This window comes from Hemicordylus capensis, chromosome 9, assembly GCF_027244095.1.
Source record: "Hemicordylus capensis ecotype Gifberg chromosome 9, rHemCap1.1.pri, whole genome shotgun sequence".
NCBI classification, from domain to species: domain Eukaryota; kingdom Metazoa; phylum Chordata; class Lepidosauria; order Squamata; family Cordylidae; genus Hemicordylus; species Hemicordylus capensis.
This window is the reverse complement of record NC_069665.1, coordinates 6,773,175-6,795,789: the sequence shown is the minus strand read 5'-3', so window position 1 is coordinate 6,795,789 and position 22,615 is coordinate 6,773,175. Positions and strand designations below refer to the sequence as shown.

At 46.2% G+C, this 22,615-nt stretch overlaps 1 protein-coding gene across 1 annotated transcript in view; it reads left to right on the top strand.

The window, feature by feature from the left end:
- Positions 1 to 22,615, top strand: part of NECAB2 (N-terminal EF-hand calcium binding protein 2) — a 215,989-nt gene that overhangs the window by 173,733 nt on the left and 19,641 nt on the right. Inside the window, exons 6-8 of the mRNA XM_053271119.1 lie at positions 4,278 to 4,414; positions 12,109 to 12,227; positions 13,638 to 13,717. Of these exons, the coding sequence (XP_053127094.1) occupies positions 4,278 to 4,414; positions 12,109 to 12,227; positions 13,638 to 13,717 (336 nt within the window). The remainder of the gene's footprint in view (positions 1 to 4,277; positions 4,415 to 12,108; positions 12,228 to 13,637; positions 13,718 to 22,615) is intronic.

Below are 22,615 nucleotides of genomic sequence, written 5' to 3'. Positions count from 1 at the left end.
ATGTATGTATGTATGTTCACACACATACACATATAGGAAGGAATTAGTGCTTTAAATTCTGCAAAACCTTCCAAGAGATGGTTGACCAATCAGCCAATCACCACGCTGCACAAATCAGTGTTCCAGGTAGACTGATGTGCCCTGGTGAGCCCTCTGGCCCTGACCAAGAGAATCACAAGCAGTTGGGAGATTGCAGCAGTCCTTAGCCTTGATCCTTCTGTCCTTGCAGCTAGCGATGCAACTCATTCTTTTCATCTATACCATTTGAAGGAGGATAGACATTTTTCAAAGCAGGACACACCTATATTATGTGCACTGTTCCTGCTTCCCTGTCGCATCAGGCTTTAGCACCAAGTCAGGGAAGTTCCCCTGAATAAGAAGTACAGTGTGCAAATGGGCAATTGTATGTCAGCATTGCATCTTAGATATTGTTGTTGTTGTTGCCCAGTTTGATTCAAGTCTGAACTGGACTCGAACTGAACTGGGCAAACTGGTTTTGTGCATCCCTGAACACCCCCTGGTTCAGTTCGGGTTCAAGCCGGTTCAGGGGTTAATTTGTTTATTTTTAACTCACCGCCTCCGGGGATGCCTCTGGGTCATGCAGTTGTCCTTTACGCATGTGCGGTGACCTCCAAAATGGCTGCTGCAACTACACAAAGGCCCAGAACAGGCCGAAAACCACCCAAACTGGGCTGTCATGATACTGGGGGAGGCTGGCGGGGGAGGGGAACCTCTGGAGACACCCCCCCATGGCCACGGCAGCACCCCCAGAGGTGGTGAGTTATTTTTTAAATTAACAGTTAGAACCCCTGAACTGGCCAGGGGTGTCCGGCTCGATCTCAAGCTGAACCAGGGCAGGTTGGGTTTGAGGCCGGCTCAACATCAAGCCCTTGAACCAGGCCTGTTCGTTGTCAAACTGGTTCGAATTCAAACAGGTCCGCACATCCCTGCAAGCAATATGCAATGTATAGTCAGGAAATATAAAACAGGCCCCTGCCCCCCTGCAAAGATGCTCAGTCTAGACAAACAAAACACAAGATGACATCATGCTGCGTGCTGATTCCCTGGTGGTCTCCATGGGCCATGTTAATTGACAAGGGACCAGAGCAGCATTCTAATGGCCTGCAGGTGGATTGGACATGAAAGCCATCCAGCATTGGGCTTACACCATGACTGACGCAGTGTTCGTAGCTCATTTCCAGAGAATGAGGAACTATCCTTTGAATTCAGCCTTCAGATCACCCATGAGGAAGTGGGGCTACACAGGAAGGCACTATTACATGGGGGGACAATTCAGGGATGGAGCTGTAGATCAGTGGAAGAGCATCTGCTTTGCACGCAGAAGGTCCCAATTTCGGTCCCTGGCAGCATCTCCGGGTAGGGCTTGGAAAGGTTTCAGACTCCTGCCTGAAACCTTGGAGAGCTTGGTATCAAGTAGCTTCCTATGTTCCTAGTCCATTAGGCTGACACCATGCATCTGATCATGTAAACTCCAGGGCATGTACTAAAATGAAGGACAGGGAATGCCTTCAGATGCCACTGTAAAAGTGCCCCATGTCCTGCCACACCCCCTGCAGGATCAGGGTCTCTGGAGAATCCGGCAATAGGGCAGATATATGTGCTTGCTTAGGTATTGGTAAGTCAGCGTGCCAAGTCAAAGATGTAAAGAAGCTAAGCTGAGATCAGTTTAGGAACACAGAAAGCTGCCTTTCTGGTCCATCTAGCTCACCACTGGTCCTTTTAGCTCAGTTTTGTCTACACTGACTGAGACTGGCAGCAGCGCTTCGGGAATCTTTCTCAGCCCTACCGGGAAAAGCCAGAGATCGAACCTGAGACCTCCTGCATGCAAAGCAGATGCACTACCACTGAGCTCTGAACACATCCCCTTAGGGGAATACCTTACAGCCATCACCCATCCAAATGCTAATCAAGGCAAATGCTGCTTAGCAAAAGGGAAATTATGATGATGATGATGATGATGATGATTTTTACATTTATATCCCACTCTTCCTCCATGGAGCCCAGAGCGGTGTACTACATACTTGAGTTTCTCTTTCACAACAACCCCGTGAAATAGGTTAGGCCGAGAGAGAAGTGACTGGCCCAGAGTCACCCAGCTAGTTTCATGGCTGAATGGGGATTTGAACTCGGGTCTCCCCGGTCCTAGTCCAGCACTCTAGCCACTACACCATGCTGGCTCCTGATTCCTACTGCAAGACCGGCTCTCCGCCAAATGGGCCAGCAGTGTCTCAAAACAGCTGGCTGAATGGGAGAGATATATAATGGCAGAGGCGCTCTTCCTTTTGGACTTCCAGGTGGACTTCCAGGGCCTCCATACCCCCTGCCGGCCCCCAGAACATCTGTAGTCTGTCCTAGATGGTGCGGTCGCCATGACACCGGCCCGTGTTGTGCTGGGACAGAGCGGGTGGGGGAAGTGGGGGAAGAAAGATGTGGGATGGGAATATGTTAAGTTGAAATGTTTCTGCTCATGCATATTTGCATAAATATACCTTTTATACGCTTACATTATTGTGAGTTCTGTTGCGGTTTGTGCCCTCAATAAGCGATGTGTTAAAATGACTGTGTGTATCACGATGTGTGTGTGTGTGTAGGGGATGATGCTTAACTTGCAGCAAGGTGTGTGTGTTGGGTGTGTGTGTGTGTGTGTGTGTGTGTGTGTGTGTGTGTGTGTGTGTGTGTGTGTGTATCTCCAAAGGCCTTTAGGTCCAGGCTCCAAAATTACCTAGGAGCACTTCTGTATAGTGGAGTACGTAAGGGAGAACTGGCCAGGCCACGAAGTAGGAAGGGAACTGGCAGAACTAAGACAAGGTACTGTGAACTGAACACTGGAGATCCAACTGGCCAAAGAAGTTTGCAGAGGGGAGCAGTGGCAGCTGGCCCCACCCCACCCCCTTATGAATGGGTGTGAGCACTGGTGGTGAGAGAGAGGTGGCTTCAGGAGCAAGATTTCAGCTCGTCTTCCAGGGGATCGTTCCATCGAGACATTCTGCTGCTAGCAGTCCTCATTCCTATTGATGATAATGATGATAATGAATAGTTATTTTACTGTGTCGGGTTACACTATTACAGTTCTGCACTCACAGATTTCAGGAGGGCAGCTCTGCACACCACTTCATTGCAAGTGTTCATATCTTCTTTCACGCAGCGCAGCAAACATAACTTTCCAGAGCGCACGGCTGAAGTCTCATTGCTAGGAATACAGTGCAGCACCTGTGCAAAAGTTCTTTGTATCATACAGACTGGAAACAGAAACAGAATCTTTATTGCGGCTGTCAACCACGATATTTTGTAGTTAAACTTTATATCGTACATACGTTTCCTAGCATCCTGCAAAAGACCCAGCTGCTATCAAGTAGTGCTGGGCTTTGACAATCATTTCTCAACAGAGCGCGGAAATTCAGGAAGAGGCAGATGTCCATCACAACTTTAACTCAATTGGACAATGTTGCCAGGGTAACCAAGTCTTGAAAGCTTGTGGAGAGTCATTGGCCTTGCCGTCTGATGAATCTGGCTTTGCAAGGCAGAATGCACAGTATATATCTTTTTAAATGTCAGATATACACACACACACACACAGCTGAGCCAGTGAATCAATCCCTGGAGGGGGGAAAGAAAGGGTTCAGATCTCTTGGCAGCAGGAGAGAAAATCTAAGATATTCTTCCAAGCTCCTAACCACACCTGGTGTCTGTCCTGGATGCCAAAATCTCAAGGATTGGGAAGATTGCTGCAAAATAAGAGGGTTGCCATTTGTAAAAGGTGATCAACTGGCATCTTCTACTGCTGCTGCTGTGGATATTTATATACTGCTTACCAATAAAAGTTCTCAAAGTGGTGACATGCAATTATATACAAAAATGAAATGAAATAAATAAATAGCAATAGAACTTACATTTATATACTGCTCTATAGCCGGAGCTCTCTAAGCGGTTTACAATGATTTAGCATATTGCCCCCAACATTTCTGGGTCCTCATTTTACCAACCTCGGAAGGATGGAAGGCTGAGTCAACCTTGAGCCCCTGGTCAGGATCGAACTTGTAACCTTCTGGTTACAGGGCGGCAGTTTTACCACTGCGCCACCAGGGGCTCCTGGTGTATGATAAATGTACCTGGGATGATGGCAGTTGAAGTCCATCCGCCTCTGGGGACTCAAGTTTGAGAACCCCTGAGATCAGGGAAGAAGAATTTTCCAGCTGGTTATGTTCATTCAAGGAACTTGTCATTTTTCAGAGAACTGTTTTTGATGTCTTCTTCAGGTGTATGAAAGAGGAACAAACGTAGATCAATTTGTGACCCGTTTCCTGTTGAAGGAGACAGCGAATCAAATCCAGTCCTTGCTCAGCTCAGTGGAAAGTGCCGTCGATGCTATTGATGAGCAGACTAGTCAGATAAGGTGAGTTACATTTATCGGGCCCTTAATCCATCCCACAGTAAATTTAATCTGTTCGGCACCTTGCTGTCACTTTTAATACAGCCTTTGTCCTGCTAGGAAAAGCTGTGTGCAACATGCTGTCTGTTCTGGGAGAGGCTGTTCAAGCATAAGCCGCAGGACCTGTGAAAGGCACCTGGGGGTCCTAGTGGACAACATGTTGACCATAAGCCAGCAGTGTGGTGCAGCTGCTAAAAAGGCGAATGCAATCTTAGGCTGCATTAACAGAGGCCTAGTGTCCAGGTTACGAAACACAATCATTCCACTCTATTCTGTGGTGGTCAGGGCTCACTCGGAATACTGTCCGTTCTGGACTTTGCATTTTAAGGAGGCAATTGATAAACTGGAACAGGTTCAGAGGAAGGCAACAGAGGAAGGTGAAGGGACTGGAAACTGAGGCCTGTGAGGAAAGGTTGTAAGAGCTGGGTGTGTTTCATAGAAGAGAAGATTAAGGGGGGATATGACACAGCAATCCACAACTATCTGAAGGGTTGTCTCCTAGAAGGAAGCATGGACCTTCTCTGTTGCTCCTGAGGGCAGGACTAGAAGCAAGGGGTTGAAATTACTGTATTTACCTGAATCTAAGACTAAGTTTTTCCAAGTTTTTAAATATTAGAAATCAGGAGGTCATCAAATTGAGAGTCCTATTCCTTTTGAATAAATGAAGGTATAAGTTTTATATTTTTTAAAGCGATCCTCTTAAATTTGGAGTCATGTTCAATTCGGGTAAATACAGTACAAGAAAGCACATTGAAGCTAGATATTATGACATGTCTCCTGGGTGGGGGGAATGACACCAAAGTCTTTCAAATATTGTTCAAAATTATTATCCACAAACATATTCTGGCACCCAGCAGTATCCCAGCAGACTGCTTTCCTGGATCCAGGGGTCTTTTGAATGAGGAGTGCTGGTCTTCTTGTAGCAAGCATGAATTGACCTTTTTGCTCTGCAGGGTCTGCCCTGGTTTGCATCTGAATGGAGGACTCCATTCGGGAGCTAGACCACACACACACACACACCCGCATCTGGCATCAGGAACAGGGGATGGGACGAGTGGGGCTGCCACTGTGGCCGGACATGGGCTGTGGCTGGCCTGGCTCCGCTCGTGCTCCCTGGCAGCATCTCCAGGTAGGGCTGAGAGAGAGACTCCTGCCTGTAACTGTGGAGAAGCCGCTGCCAGTCGGAGTTAAACAATCCTGAGCTAGATGGACTAACTCCATCTACCATCAGAAGGTAGCTTACTATGTTCCAGCTGGCCATGGAATGCATTGACTTTCCAAATGGCCATTGGCCATTCAGAAATTCCCTGCGTTCCTATGGTCCTTTGGAAGGAACCAGGGCTTTCCAGTGGGCATTCCCTGTCATTCATTTTAGTACATTCACTCCAGCTTTGCATGCAGAAGGTTCCAAGTTCCCTCCCTGGCAGCATCTCCAAGATAGGGCTGAGAGAAACTTCTGCCTGCAACCTTGGAGAAACCGCTGCCAGTCTGGGTAGACGATATTGAGCTAGTATTGTCTGGTCTGACTCAGTATAAGGCAGCTTCCTATGTTCCCATGAGTATCAGAGAAGGTGAATGCCTCTTCCGTTATGATACTTAAGAGCTGCAGTTTCTATTAGCATTTGTATTTTTAAAAATAAACATTTTTAAAATACAAAACCTGCTGCTTGATTAATCAGGGCGAAATTAATTAGGTCAAACATTTTTCCATTAACCCAATTGATCAAACATTGCAGTTCTAATCAAAACAGCAATAGAAGTTCAGAACTTGATCTTCTGCTTCTTCCTTTTCTTTGGCAAAAACAAAGGAACGGCATCAAGAAGGACTCTACTGTAAGAAAGTCAAGTGGGTTTCTTCCTAGATTTCTTCTTCCCTCTCTGTTCCTGCTCTGTTGCTGCTGCTGGCAGGCTTTTGATTTTTGCATCAGCCTCCGGATACTGGCAGACAATGTATATTCATGAGAATTACTTAACAGGGCAGCAGGATAGAGCTCCCTGCATTGCAGGTGGGGAAAGATGCATCAACTCACTCCTTTGCAAGTGTGGCCATAACTTCTGGAGGACTGCGTCTTCAATGCAGCAGTTTCATCTTTAGCAAATGGGCAGTGGTTTCTAAAAACACCATCAAAGCAAGAGACAGCCTGCTGCCCTGTGCTCAGAGGGAGAGGAGATGCTGAGGTGGAGGGGTACCAAGCTCAGAACTCCCATACAGACATTGCACTGATGAGGAGGGAGAACATCAGAGAATACATGAGCCATGTTACAGAACCAAAAACAATGGGAAACTGGCCCAGTACAATAAGCAAAAATTTAAAAATTAGGTCAAAGTTATAGCCTTAATAAACAAGAGTATTTATTCAAATGGTAGTTTGAATAACTGCTAACTTGGCAAAGAGGCACCTTTTAACATGGTGATTCTCTTTATTTAGCAGGGGGAGAGTAACTGGCTCCATCCACCCCCAGCACAGCATCCCTCCAGTGGCTGTTGCTGGTCTCTCTCTTATATTTCTTTTTAGAGCCCTTTGGGGACAGGGATCCATCTTATTTATTTATTATGTCTCTATGTAAACCGCCCTAAGCCATTTTTGGAAGGACGGTATATAAATCAAATTATTATTATTATTTATTATTTCTTGTTTACACAGTCAGACAGGTGTTATTGACTGGTTTGTTTTATCCAGACATCGAGTCCTTCCCAAGGACCTGGGAATGCTGAATTTTATTATCAATTTTGTTGCTGTTATTATTATAGATATCGTCGCAGAATATAGGCTGTTCCCAGTAAAGTTGCTTTTTGTAATTGGCTGATGGTGATTTCTGTGGCCCCTATGGTGTTGAGGTGCTCTTCAAGGTCTTTTTTGCACCTAGGGTGCCAATGACCACTGGGATTATTTTAGTCTTTTTCTGCCACAGCCTTTCAATTTCAATTTGTAGATCTTTGTATTTGGTGATTTTTTCTATTTCTTTTTCTTCTATTCTGCTATCACCTGGTATTGCTATGTTGATGATGATGATGATGATGATTTTTAAAATATCAGTTAATACTCCCCAGGTTTGCAACAACAGAAGAAGTGTGTGTGTGTGCGCGCAGTTACTTATATATATGGTAGCAAGTTCTTGTCCAAATAAGTAGACTCTTTGCCAGCAGTAAACTCTTGGCCAGTTAGGGTTATCTTCCCTGGTCTTCATCAGGCATGTGCATGAACAGAAGTTCATGCACCGGTCTGGCGCCACATGCACTGGTTCGGTGCTTTGTGAATAGCTGCTGAACTTGGGGACAGTACCATCGTAGCAGGAAGATGCCTGCAGTGGCAGAGAACAGGTAAGGACCTGCTCTCGTTTTGGTTAAAAGATCCCACTCGCCACTCCCCTCCCTGCGGTGCTGAACTGGTTCAGACCTCGTCCTAACCAGTGCATGAACCTCAGTTCGTGCACATCCCTAGTCTTCATCAGTGGCCCAGTCAATAAATCAGGGTTTCTCAAACTTGGGTCCCCAGATGTTGTTGGTCTTCAATTCCCATAATCCAGTGGGGCTGGAGGATTACGAGAGTCGAAGTCCCGCAACATCTCGGGAGCCAGGTTTGAGAGCCCCTCCAATAAACTGAATTAGACTGTACAAATGTGTTCACCTCCTCAGCTTTAAGTTTTCACAAACTGTCACTCCTCACAATGAAGTTAACAATGCATCATAAAGTTCTCCCCACTAGAACAACTACTTCCCTTCACATCTGATGAGGTCTTGTTTTGCCTTTGGCCATTGTGGCTGGGATGAAGGCAGTGGCAGTCCAACAGCATCTGGAAACCCAGAGCTGGGATCCCCTGCTATCAATAACAGAAAGTACTTGCTGAGTGACTCCTTTGTTGGAATGCCACCAGACTGTAATGGGCATGCTATATCTGCCTTTCAAAGTGTGGGTGCTCCACATCTAATAAGTAGAGATGTGCATGAATTTCACTCAACAATCTGAATCTTTTCAAATTTGAAACCATTGAACAGTGTGGAGATTTGCTCAGATCGATTCGAATTTGCCCAAAGTCGAATCAATTTCGTTTGAATTTGACCAAATTCAATTTGGCTTTCAGCAAATTCAGATTGATTTGAGTGAATCTCAACTCTGTTAATTGGTTTCAAATTCAAATCGATTCAAATTCAAATCGATTCGAGCAAGTTCCATGCACACCCCCACCAATGAGCTGTCTTCTCGGTGATGGCCCCTGGCTGTAGGAACTTGTGAATTTGAGTGGATGCTTTCATGAAGCGGGAGCCCTGTAATCTGCTTGGTTGTCTGGGAATCATCAGAACAGGATAGCAGAGCTGGTTAGACCCCTGTGCTGAATGACAAAAGGATTGCTGAGCTTGCAGTCCACACCAGCCACTCCCATACTAGGTATCCTTATCTCTCCAGACCGGTATATGTGTTGAGGTTGATGGCAGTTTAGATGCCAGCTAAAGCTTTCACCCTGAGTTGAGATGCCAGAGTGAAAATCCCCCTAATGAGCTTGTGTTTGAAAGTAAAAGTGTTTAACACAGTGGTGGGGTTGCAGATTAGCAGAAGAGAAAAACTCACCCAGAAGAAATCAGTTGTCTGATAGAGCAACTAAACATTTCTCTCTCTGCTCATGGGTCTGCAAACGAGAGAATTCAGGGTCGCTTGGTTCCTAGTTGCATTCTGTGATGCTCTGAATAACAAGGAAGGAGCAAATCATTGCCTCTGTTCTGCTGGTGTGGGGTTTCCTGCAGGGGGGGCTTCTTGGAGAGCAGAGATCCTTCCCAGCCCACTCTTTGCAGCACTGAACGACATGCTGTTTTCGCCAAGCCTCCAGCATATTGGCAGGGCCTTATTCACTGACTGGCTGTGAAATTATGAAGCATCCACTTGGCCCCCTTTTTACCATATTTTTCTCGTTCCTCCTTCCACCTTGTTCCTATTTTTGAGCTTATTCGACAGCTCCGTTTTCCATCTTCCATGCATAAATCTTCCGCGGATGTCAAGGGCTTATCACAGTGACAAGGGGAGACAGGAAATTGTTCCCTTGACAGTTAATGGTGCTGAACGGCAGGTAACACACCCAGGGGCGTAACTACCATTAGGCAAGGGGAGGCGGCTGCCTGGGGGCCCCCACACCTCGAGGGCCCCCCCAGAGGCAAGTCACATGTGAAGTGAGTGTGTGTGTGTCTCAGCGAGGGGCCCATTTTAAAATTTTGTCTCTGGGCCCACTCCAGCCTCGTTATGCCCCTGAACACACCGCTTTGCTGAGTGTCTCCAGGCAACTGCAAGTTGGTAGCCAAGCTCAAGGTAGAACTGGGAGCAGGCTTCTTTCATCAGGGAGTGGTTACCATCAGCATGGATGAGCTTTGGTCATCTCTATTAGCTGAACTATCCAAACAGATTGAGGATTTCATCTTAGCACCAAGCGCTGACCCCTTGATCAGGGTCCCAAGGTGTTTAATTTTAGTGGTCTGTTTATTATTTGTTTACATTTCTATCTTGCTCTTCTTTCAAGGAGCCCAGTTAATGGCGGGCATAGTTATGTTTCGCCTCACAACAACCCTGTGAGGTAGGCTAGGCTGAGAGAGTCGCCCAGCGAGTATTATGGCTGAATGGGGATTTGAGCTTGGGTCTCCCCAGTCCTAGTCCAACACTAACCAATACACCACACTACCCTCCCAAAACCGGCCCTTGTAAGCTTGAAAGTAACTCAAGGGGCAGCAAGCAAGGAAGGTTGCCAACAGCCTCCTCGTCTGAGGAGTGTGAGGTGTTTAGATACTCCTTGGAAAGGCTTGAGAGGGTCTGGTGGGCCTCGGAGGGCTGCTCTGATGGCCATGGTGGGGAGGGAGGCATTTTTCTGACCAGCTGGTTCCTGAATAATCTGCCACAGGAGGTGGTGCCTTTCCCCAGGAAAGGCCCGTCCCAGCCCGTGATGTCACTTCAGACGTGACTTACGCCTTGTGGTAAGTTTCTCACAGACAGGGAAACAAAAGCAACAAGAAGAATTGCTGGCCCTGAAAGTGGGGTGGGGGGTTCTGCTCAATTCCAGCCTCTGTGCCTGGACCACTACTCTGTTTGTGGAAGCTGCTGAGCTCATGGCAGCATCCGTTTACCTTTTCAAGAAGAACTGTTGAGGAAGCCGGGCTGGCATCCTGAGTGACACACCAGGGCGGTGGTGCTTGCTAGTTGTGCTAAGTACTCGGCTTGGGGGTATTGCTGGACCCGGCTCTGCTTTTGGAAACCCAGATGGAGGCGGTGGCCAGGGGTGCCTTTGCACGGCTTCGGCTAGTGCGCCCCTTTCTCGAGAAGACAGATCTGGCCACAATCACCCACACCTTAGTTACGTCACGGCTGGATTACTGTAATGTGCTCTATGTGGGGCTGCCCTTGAAGAATATCCGGAAACTGCAGCTAGTGCAAAATGTGGCAGGTAGGGTTTTATCTGGAGCTGCCCACTGGGATCACTTCAAGCACATTTCGAAAGAGCTGCACTGGCTACCAGTTTGTTTCCAGGTCCAATTCAAGGTGCTGGTTTTGACCTTTAAAGTCTTAACAGTTATGGCCCGGGATACCTGAGAGACCGCCTGCTCCCGCTTGATGAGGTCATTTGAGGGGGCTCTGCTCTGCGTTTCGACAATGAGGGAGGCTTGGCTGTTGTGCACACGGGACAGGGCCTTCTCTGTTGCTGCCCCCAGACTCTGGAATGCTCTCCCGGTGGCTATTCGCTCCTCGCTCTCCATCACAGTTTTTAGAAAGTGTGTTAAATCTTGGCTTTTTACCCAGGCTTTTATATGATTGACTCTACTGCTGCTTCTTTGTATTTTGTACAGTTTTTATGCTTTTTATTTTAAACTTTTTTAGTCAGATCTATGTTTTTATATTTTAGCTTGTATTTTAATTGTGTATTTTTTTAATAGCCTTGTTTGAATTTTTGTGTAAATGAAAGGCGGTATATAAATGTAACAATAAAGAAATAAATATAAATACAAGTTTGGCGCTTGTGCTCTAGCCCAGTGTGCTGCTCGTGCAGACCTGCTTGCATTTGGACCACAAGGTGGGCGAGCTGTGGCCCGCTGCTGTGCATGTTTTTGCAGGGAACTCTTTGTGCGAGAGCAGAGTCCTGAAATCCCTCATGCTCTAATGCAGCCGGGGCGGAGCTATAACCGGGCAGATGGGTTTTAAAAAAGCACCTGGGCACCTCTGGGCATCCGGGAGGAGCCGGCAAGCTCCCCCCTCTCCCTGGCCGGGTCTCCCACTGCTGCCGCCACCGCCGGCCGCCACCAGCTTCCAGACCCGCCCATCCTTCCATCAACCGGGCTCCTGGCCAATGGAAGGAGGGCACACACACACACTTCTGTGAAGCTTGCACTCCCAATGGAAGGAGAGCCTGCCCGGGTTCTGGAGGCAGCATTGGCAGTAGGGGAACAGCTGGAGGGGGGGAGGACTGGGGGGTGGGAGTGAGAGGGGAGGCCACCCATGTTCACTATGCTACAGCCCCTCACTACAGCCCCGAATGCCTCTGCACAATCTTCCTGCACTTTATTAATTGTGCAAGTGCAGCAGTGTTAGTCAGAATGACTGCCCATGTGTGTCTCTGGGGAGAAATAACATCAAATATTAACTCCCCCGTCTTTTCCCGCTCCTTTGTTTATCCCTCTCTGGTTACAGACACTTCCAAAGCAAATCTGGCCACAGCGCCGTGGACACTTGGTACGACAACCCGGTGCCTAGTTACCCCGCCAATAACAGAATTATGGCCAAAGAACGCAGGAAAAGCTTCCAAACTGGTAAGTGTTGCTATAGCTCCTGGGACACCATCGTTTGCTTGGCTGGCGTTCGTATGATGCATATCACTAAAACTGGGAGAGAGAGAGAGAGAGAGAGAGAGAAGGTTACCATGGCCTCTGCACAAAGATGACTGTGTGTGTGTGTGTGTGTGTGTGTGTGTGTGTGTGTGTGGCGGGGGGAGACCACAGCTCTGTGGTAGAGAACCCGCTATGCATGCAGAAGGTTCTGTCCCTGGCAGCATCTTCAGGCAGGCCTGGGAAAGACTCCTGCCTGAAACCGTGGAGAGCTGCTGCCAGTCAGTGTGGACAATACTGAGCAGTGTACACAATAATGCAATAATGCAATACCAGTGGTCCTCCTGAGCAGAATGTTCTTATGGTGGCTCACTAGTTGTCATCTGGGTTGATGGCTGATAAATCATTATGGGAAACTAACGATGGAAGGTTCTCCTGATAGCTGAGGTTCTCTCTCCACCTTTTGGAATGTAATACTGTGACGAAAAGGTATGGAAGGCAATACCCTCCAGCGACTGAGAGGGGGGCAGAGAAGCAGTTTTGAGACAGTTGGCAGTTTGAATTTTGGATAAAGGGTGAAGAGTTTCTAGCTGTGATTTGGCTGAAGCATCTTTGGGAGGTAGTTGCCCTTTTGGGGGGAACTTAATAAAGGATCAGTCATAAATAACCAACCAAACAAACAAACATCTTTCAGTGGCAAAGTAGCACAGGGGAAAGGGTTAATCCCCCTGAGTCTCAAAAATTTTATTTTACTCTTGTTAAATAATTGCAAGCTGCCCTGGGTGTGTATATATGCTGCCTTGATAGAAAGGCAGTACAGATATGCAACAAACAAATAAATAACCCATTCCCATCCAGTTCAGGCCCTGCTAAGGCTGGTCCCAGACATGCAGTTCAAAACTGCAACTAAAGTGGCACCTAGGTTGACCGTAAGGGGGATTCCCAAATGCTGTGAAACATTTCTGCCAGGGGCGTTGCTAGGCACTTAAAAGATCCTGGGACCACGACCCCTCTTTTGATAATCAAACTCAATCATCCCCCCCGCCCCTGAATCATAATTATTTTAAAAGTCTCTAATACTGTATGATATCCGAGCATCTCTGAAGATGGAATCCGCTGAGAGCCAGGCTCGGAGCTCTCTCCCTGCTCTATGCTGGTGCCTCCATGGCTGCATTTCTTTTCTGGAAGAGGTCATGAAGGAAGGAGGTGGCTCAAGAGATTTGGGACCCGGGGCAATTCATTGGGGGCCTGTGCCCCATGGGCCTCTCCCTCATGACTCCCTAGTCACGGGCCCCTGGTTGCTGCATCATCCCTACTTGCAATGACAGGCTTGCTGTTGCCTGAACTGGGTTGATATCCTTTTCTGCACCCCATGATTCTATTTCTTTGCGACAGCTTCTTCAGACACCAAGGAGGAGAACTTAGAAGCTCAGATCAACAGGTTAGCAGAGCTGATTGGAAGACTGGAGAACAAGGTAGGAGGAGGGTTTCAGAAGGCCTCTGTTTTGAAAGTGCTGTCTTGACAAAGTGTAACTTCAGGGGTTTCAAGGCTTGGCCAATTATTTATTCTTAATATGGAGTGAACTGCAAAAATCCAGGCTTTGGGTGTGGGGGGGGGTGTTTGGGTGCTCTGCAGCAAATCACTTTGCGTCAGGCTCAAAACTTGGCAAAGAGGCACCTTTTAACATGGTGATTCTCTTTATTTAGCAGGGGGAGAGTAACTGGCCCTCTCCACCGACAGCACAGTACCCCTCCAATGACTGTTGCTAGTATCTATCTGATGTTTCTTTTTAGCCCTTTGGGGACAGGGAGCCATCTTATTTGTTTGTTATTCCTCTGTGCGAACTGCCCTGAGCCATTTTTGGAAGGGTGGTATAGAAATTGAAATTATTATTATTTCTTGTTTACACAGTCAGACAGATGTTATTGACTGGTTTGTTTTATCCAGACATCGAGTCCTTCCCAAGGACCTGGGATGATGATGATGATGATGATGATGATGATGATGATGATGATGATGATGATTGTTTACACAGTCAGATGATGATTAACAACAACACCTGTCTGACTGTGTAAACAAGAAAAGATAATAAAAATGGCATGCTCTGCAAGATTCTGAATTCCTTCCGCCAGCTTTTGTCACCCAAAGTAGCCCTGGGCAGGATGCAAGTTCGGGAGGGGAGAGGGAATATGGAGGGAGCTGCTTAACCTTTTCCTCTCCAGTCCCTTTTCAGCTCCACATCATCCACCCCAAGCTGCTCTTTCGCATACAGGAGAAAGTACTCCCATGTTCAACTCCAGGGAACTTTCCAGATTGCACGCTACAACCTTGTCACCACGTGACTGCTAAGTGTGCTTCCGTACTGCCTGTCTTTTGACATCGCAGCCCCTGCGCTGTCAGCAAAGGGCCGTTCACATTTCCGATGCCTTCTTCCGGGTTTTATCTTTGCGTTTGAGTGCTACAACGCTGCATGTGCGTTGCAGGAAAATAGCTGTATTTTCCTGCTGCAGGAGGGCTTTGGAGGTTTGCACAAGCTAGAAGAGACTGCTTCTCCTCCTGGTGGCTTTGCGCATCAAACAGCCTCCCCCCTTTATTTGTGTTTACCATGCAATGCTGCCAAGCTGAGGCATTTTACCGCTGTAGAGCTCACAGGCTCCATCTGGAAAGCGCCCAGCTGAAAAAGCAATCTGCAGAGGGTGATTTTAAGCTGAAAAATAACAAAAGGAGAAAGGGGAAAGCAGACTTTTCCTAGCCACCTTTCTATCCCTTTTAAATAATATTTTAAAAGTGGTATTTCAGAGGGACTTTTTAGCATGGATTTTTCATGAATTGTCAGCAGTCAGCCAGTAGATGGCGCTAAGAAATTGTGCAACAACCTTTGACATCACCTGGATGCCTTGGATAATCTCTCGCTGCAATTTGCATTCATGTTGGAATAAATTCCCATCTGGGAGTGCCCTACAGGTGATGAGGGCACTTTCAGAGGCAGAACAAAGCATTGAAATTTGCTCCTCCCCCTCCACATGTGCGGGTGCAACATTCCCGCAATGCAGACAAGTCACCTTTGCACATCTGCATCGGCATGCACTTTGTTGGTTTGCAACTCTGTTCTATTCCATTCCCTTCTGAGATCTTAAAAGAGCTTAATTCAGCTGCTCCCTTCTTTTTTATGTGTATCGACGGGGTAATGAAACTGTGATTTATTGCACGTAAAAGAAATATGGTTTGCCTCAATGGTATTTTAAATCTGTAATTTAAATGAGCTATTTCAGAGCCTTCCCCCTCAAAGTATATACTTTTCCCTACCTCAGGGCTTCTTCCACCAGTTATTGAAGTTGGCTTTTATGGCTATCCCTGTTCCTACAGTCAGGACATTTAATGTGCCTATCAAATATTGCCTCGTTTTTAGCTGCATTAAAGAAGCAGATTCTCTGCTGTATATCTTGATGTTGATCTGGTGCAAAGCAGTTATGCCATAAATTCCTTAGCCCTGATACTCAGGGAGGAAACAATATCACAGCTGCAAAGAGCAGAGGACTGTTCATTGAAGTTCCTGTGACACAGATGGGGAAGTAGATTGATTGACGAGGAATAGAACACATGGGGTGCATGCTCTTAATGATATATGAGAAAGTGGGGGGAGGAAAAATACTCCAGTATTCCGCCCCCGCCCCAATCTGTAGTAGTTCCATGGAATGCTTTTCCACAGGGAAGTGCTCATTTAATTAACTATTACTTGTAGCCTTTTAATCCTTACTCCTATCAAAGAGCATCAGCAAATATATATTTTAACTGCCTAGATCTGACAAAGGAATACAGCTGCTCCTTAATGGCTGAGGGAGGTTGGTTCATGTCCCTGAAATGGGGGTTTCTGGTTCTGACTGTATTCTAGACCAGGGATTCTCAATGTTGGGTCCCCAGATGTTATTGGACTCCAACTCCTATAGTCCCCAGCCCCAGTGGCCTCTGGTTGAGGATTATGGGAGTTGAATAACATCTAGGGACCCAACATTGAGAATGCCTGGTCTAGATTGCAAAGGCCATGAAGGGTCTTGTAAGACATATAGAGAGTTGACTTGCTGGGAGGGGCTAGTGAGGGGTAAGGGGACTCCTCCTTCCCCTGTTCCCTGTCTGTACCCCCCTCCCCACCCACCCCCACACACATTGCAGTCTAGATGAAAACGCCCACTGTCTTGTAGCAAGGGGAAGCTGCCTTTAAGACTGTGAGCCCTTTAGGGACAGGGAACTTGCTTGCTTATTCCTTCTTTCTTTCTTTCTTTGTAAACCACTTTGGGAACTTTTGTTGAAAAGCGGTATATTAATATTTGTCGTATTCATATTCATAATAGAGGAGGCAACAAAAGGCCAGCTTGCATTTCCGCTCGTCAAAGCTTCTAACGCAGCCTTATTCCTGTGTTATTTTCTTCAGTATGTTTCCTAAGCCTGCTTGCTTGCTGCAGCTGCTCCAAGTCCCTGAGAGCCACCGTGCCATGAAATCCATTTCATCTGGGTTATATCCTCGAGGCTGCTGTCTATCTGATTGTGTCTGGGCAAACATCAGAGGCCTTGGGGTGGGCATGGCGGAGCGAAATGTTTATCGTGTTTCTCTTGCCCAGTCAATGGTATTTTACAAGGGTTAGCTCATTCATTCATTCATTCATTCACTCACCCATGCATTCATGCAAAAGAAAGGGGTCCCATGGTTAGAATTTGTGCCATTTTGCTTCCTTTCCAAGAAAAGGGCTTCCATCTTCAATGGTGCCAGCAACTTTAATGGATAAAGATGTCCTAGATAGGGCACAAGAAGAAGAGAGAAGGAGAGATCTGTGATTGCATCTCTGTCATGGTCTGGGAATCAAACCCTCTGCTCTCAGAGGAGAAGCTGAAGGCACAGAAGATGGGAAAGGCTGGGCACATAATCCAGCTCCAAAGGGAACTTTAGACGTTACCACCAAAGGAAGGAGGAGCACCAGAAGCCTTTACTAACATGTTCTTAGGAGGTAGTACTGTCCTCCTCCAAGGCTATGTGGCATCTTCAGAACTCTCAGAAATTTCTTCTGAGCTTTCCCAGCACTGCTGGAGCCAGAATTTGAAAAACAAATCAGCATTTGAAAAAACAGGGCACGTTTTTCCTATAAGCGCCAACAATTCTTGCTGAAGGGGTGGAGCTGGGGTATCAGTCTGAAGGTAGGGCTATTTAGGCCATCTGTGCTTGACCATTGTTGGAGCAACATCCTACTACTACAACAAATATTTATAGACCACTCTTCAACAAAATTCTCAAAGCAGTTTACACAGAAAAAATAAATAATACATAAATAAGATGGTCTCCTGTCCCCAAAGGGCTCACAATCTAAAAAGAAACGTAAGGTAGACACCAGCAACAGCCACTGGAGGGATGCTGTGCTGGGGTTGGATAGGGCCATCCTAGCTTCTTGCTTGAAGGTGCCACCTACCCAGCCTGCTCTTACCCTGTGATCTGTCCATGGTCCTGTTCTGCTCCCGTGAACCTTTCTCTGGTTCTGTTTGTCTGCTGCTGTGTGCTATGGCCTTCGGTTTTATCAAACAACTGCATAGGTCAAAACACAACATATTTTTATTCTTTTTGGTGCAACGTTGGTTCACCACGTGGGGCCATTTCTGCTGTGGTGGCAAAAAAAAAGAAAGTTGATACTTTACGCAATAAGATTAAATGCAGTTTGTTGCAGAATTAAGCGGAAGGTACTGGACCTGTCCTTGGCTAGGATATGAGCAACTCATCCCAGCAGAGATCACTTGAACTCCTGGCATCCCAGCATCTAGTGAAATGCTCTTGTCATTGTCTGTCTTCATGTTCCCTTTTGAATTAGCCTTCCAGCGAAGAGTTTACATGGAGTGGATGCAGTGAATTATGGAACACCTGTGCCCAGGCGCATTTACTCTGAAATTTAGTTATCACAAATAGCAACAGGAAATTGGCAGAATTCTTTACCCTGTATATTTCCATGGTCAGTGACTTGTGTGGTGTTCTTTATGCATGCAGCACCTTACAGGTGGGGTGATTCTCCTAACTTGGGCACCTAGATATGTCACTTTTATAGTCTAGACCAGGGATTCTCAACGTTGGGTCCCCAGATGTTATTGGACTTCAACTCCCATAATTCCCAACCAAAGGCCACTGGGGCTGCGGATTATGGGAGTTGAAGTCCAATGACATCTGGGGACCCAGCGTTGAGAATCCATGGTCTCTAGACGGACCAGATGACAGGTGGGGTGATTGTGGAGTGACTTTCCTAATTGGCCCCAATTGCATCATCTTTTCTCTTCTTCCTATTAGCCGAGCTGCTTCTGAAGAATCCAGATTGACTCTGGATAGGTCATGACTGCAACTAAAACTTTACTTTAAGCTTACATAAAATAGGAAAAACATAGTAAACACTAATCATGCTGGATGAAAAGGCTGGGTTTATTTTATTTTATTCCTGTTTTATACCCATTTCATCTGAAGACCCCAGGGTAGTTAACTACAAATTAAAAACAGTACTAAAATTCCAAGAAAACCATCCTGATAAAATAAACAAAACACAGCTATATTAAAAATAAAGCGGGAGGCCGGTTGCAAGTGTTTACAGAAGGAGAAGGAAGGCAGTATATGTGCTGGAATTCAGGAGTTGATTAACATATCAATTTCCCCTCTCCCTTCTGACGTTAACCCTTTACTTTCTGAGCTAGAGGTAATCCATTGCTTCTGCACTTCCCTCCCAGTCTGAGTGTCCAAGTTATGCCTCATAACCATTAATCAGTATCTGCAGCAAGCATAATTGAAAAACCTGTGATTTTTCTATTATTTATGTATACATTTTTGAAATAGCTATTGCTTCTTCACTTTTGTAGCTGGTCTCTGCTTTACCTGTGGTTTATATAGATTAATTTATTTTTGCATGTATAATGTGCTTCCTCCAAGAAGACCAGTGTGGTGCACATGATTACATTGATCCTCCCAACAGCCCTAGGAGGAAGGTTTTGCTGAGAGATAAGTGACTGTCCCAGAGTTACCCAATGAGTTTCATGGCTGAATGGGGATTTGAACGTGGATTTCCCCAGCCTAGTCCAGCAAACTAAGCACTGTACCACTCTGACTCAGAGTTCTTTCTTGGTTTTTAATTTAGTACTAGTAGTATTCATTGCATACTGAAGTGACTCCACTATGCATTTGCTCTCCACAGAAGCAGCCTTTTGTAGCTGGTCTATGCTTTGCTTGTGGCTTGTGTACAGTTCTTTTCCTTGTGCACTTGTGTTTGATCCTGTCATGTTAGATACAAATCTACACACTACTGTAGTCCTGTTAAGCACTCTAAAGCAGCTGATGCTTTCCATATTTCTCTGTATCTCTGCAGATGAGCAACTGAGATTGGTGTGATTGTGTGTGTGTTTATATTTTGATCTCACTCAGTAGCTACAATTTTGCCAGTTATTGCTAAGGCACACCTCTAGTCCTGGCTCCACCTCCGCAGCTACTCACAACTGGCTTCACCTTTCACTACCTGTGGCTCCACCCATCACTTGCCCTGCCTAGTGCTCCCCCAGTCCCAGGAACCACCAGCCACCACTGGTGTGTGTGTGTGTGTGTGTGTGTGTGTGTGTGTGTGTGTGTGTGTGTAAACCTTACTGAGAACTTTGCTAAAAAGCTGTATATAAATATTTATCTTGGTCATAGTAGCATTTGATATGTTTTCATCAGTGAGGTGTTGGTCCCCTATGCTAAGCAGAGTCTACTCTGGTTTGCATTTGAATGGGAGACTACATGTGAGCACTGTAAGATATCACCCCTAGAGGAAGGAGCCATCCTGGGAAGAGCACCCACAAGCTTGCATTCAGAAAGTTCCCAGTTCCCTTCCTGGCATCTCCAAGGTAGGGCTGAGAGAGACTCCTGCCTGCAACCTTGGAGAAGCCGCTGCCAGTCCGGGTAGACAATCCTGATCTAGATGGATCAACAGTCTGATTCAGTATTTGGCAGCTTCCTATGTTCACAGAGCAAAGAAAACCTCATAGCTGTGCACAGTCCAGACATCGCAGTATTGCAACCTTGTGCAAACATTCCCTGCAACGTAAGTGGGTGGAGGAAAAGGTTTCCCAGCAGGAGGTGCACCACAGATTTTGCAGTTTGTTGACCAAGTGCAAAGACTTTGTACCAGTGCAAAACTAGCCTGGAATGCAATCTCCAGGCCGGTGTGGCCTCCTAGAGGAAGTGCAGTACCCTTGCATAAGCACACCATTCGTCAGGATGCTGATACCTGTTTTTATATAGTAGGGTGTCTACACTGGAGTTCTGGACACCAGCTCTGGTCAGGGATCTCCAATTTTCAAGCACTGCAAACAACTCATTGTTGCAATGCAGAGCCTCTCTTGGAATATTCATATCCTGGAATCTCACATTTATTCCTTTCATGTTGTCATAACAACTTGGGGGGCACCTCTATAAAAATAATGATCATTCTGACAATATTTTTGGAAAGAGGTTGCCTAGACAACAGGATATGTGTGTTGATGTTGTTTTTGAAAAAGAAAACAAACTCTCAACCGTGGTGGGCTTTGGAGAATATGTGCCTCCCTCGGCGTTATTTTTGGAACGACATCCTTTTCATGCAAGACCTTTGCGCCTTCTGGCAACAAGCCAAGCAGATGCCCCGGTTAGAATTGGAAACCCTGGATGGTACTGGACAACCCCAGCTGTGGCAGTGCACAGCATTTTCATGGCCGTGCTTTTCCCACATAGGAACCAAATGAATGCAAGTGTTAATTCCATTCATTCCGTTAATGCAAGTGTCAAGTCATTCCATGGGTGATTGGAAGCCATAAATGATTGATTGATTGAGTGAGTGAGTGAGTGAGTGGGCCAGTGTGGTGTAGTGGTTAGAGTGCTGGACTAGGACCGGGGAGACCTGAGTTCAAATCCCCATTCAGCCATGAGACTTGCTGGGTGACTTTGGGCCAGTCACTCCTCTCTCAGCCTAACCTGCTTCACAGGGTTCTTGTGAGGAGAAACCTAAGTATATAGTGCACTGCTCTGGGCTCTTTGGAGGAAGAGTGGGATATAAAATGTAAAAAATAAATGAATGAATGAATGAATGAATGAATGCATAAGTGCTATCAAGTTGACTCTTAGCGACCACATCGATAGATTCTCTCCAGGATGATCTGTCTTCAATTTGGCCTTTAAGGTCTCTCAGTGGTGCCTTCATTGCTGTTGTCATCGAGTCCATCCACCTTGCTTCTGGTCTTCCTCTTCTCTTTCCTTCGACTTTCCCCAGCATTATGGACTTCTCCAGGGAGCTGGGTCTTCGCATCATGTGTCCGAAGTAGGATAGCTTGAGCCTCTTTTTATGGAAGCCTAAAGTAGGACCGTCAAAAGAGGCTTGCTGCATATTCTCCAACATTTCACCAATGTAAAGACACATCCAAGCACTTCTAAGACCTCTATTTGTGTAATACACCAAGGAGAGTCACCACAGCACCTGTGATGGGGCAAACGCCCCAGACACACTTTGGAAATGGTACTATTGGTTATTTGTTTATTTATTTATTTATTCATTCATTCATTCTATTTTTAGACCGCCCTTCCGAACTGACTCAGGGTGGTTTACAATTAAAAACAGAAACCATTTAAACCAATAACAATACTATCCCCCCTCAACTCGATTTATTCCAACACAAATTGGGGCCCCTTGCACCCAGTGGCACTCTTAGCCCTGGACTTTGGGGGCTGAAGTCCAGGGCCTCAACACCCCCTGGGGGCCCCCAAATCCTCTTTGGACTGTCGCGGGTGGTGTGGTTGCAGCTGGCCTGCACTGCACCAGGCGGCCGAGTGTGATTATGACCTGTGCCGGGTGCTCTTGAGAGACAGAGCAGGGAGTGGGGAAAGAAAAATGTGGGATGGGGAGATGTTACATTGCGTGTTGAAATGTTTCTGCTACTGCATAAATATACCCCACGTTTTAGAAATACTGTGTTTGTCATGGGGTGGGGTGTGTGGTTTATCATGGCCCTCCCTCCCTCCCTCCCTCAGGGAGGGACTTAATTAACATGAGTTCTAGATAGGCTGTGATTAAGATCCACACATGGTGTGTTAGAAATGATTGATTTGGTTTTTTAATTTAATTTTATCTTATTTTACTTTTATGTCATAGCTTGTGTGTGTGTTTTTATATAGCTGAATTAATATTCACCCTTAAGGTTCTTTTCATCTGGGTCTGAGATCTGTATGTTTGATCAAAGATCGTCATGAACTGAACTGAACTGAACATCTCAGATATTTTAGCAGAAAGGCCTGAGTGTAGTTTTTTAAAAGACAGACAATGCAAGTACCATTTCTGGCATGTGTGTGTGCCAAGGA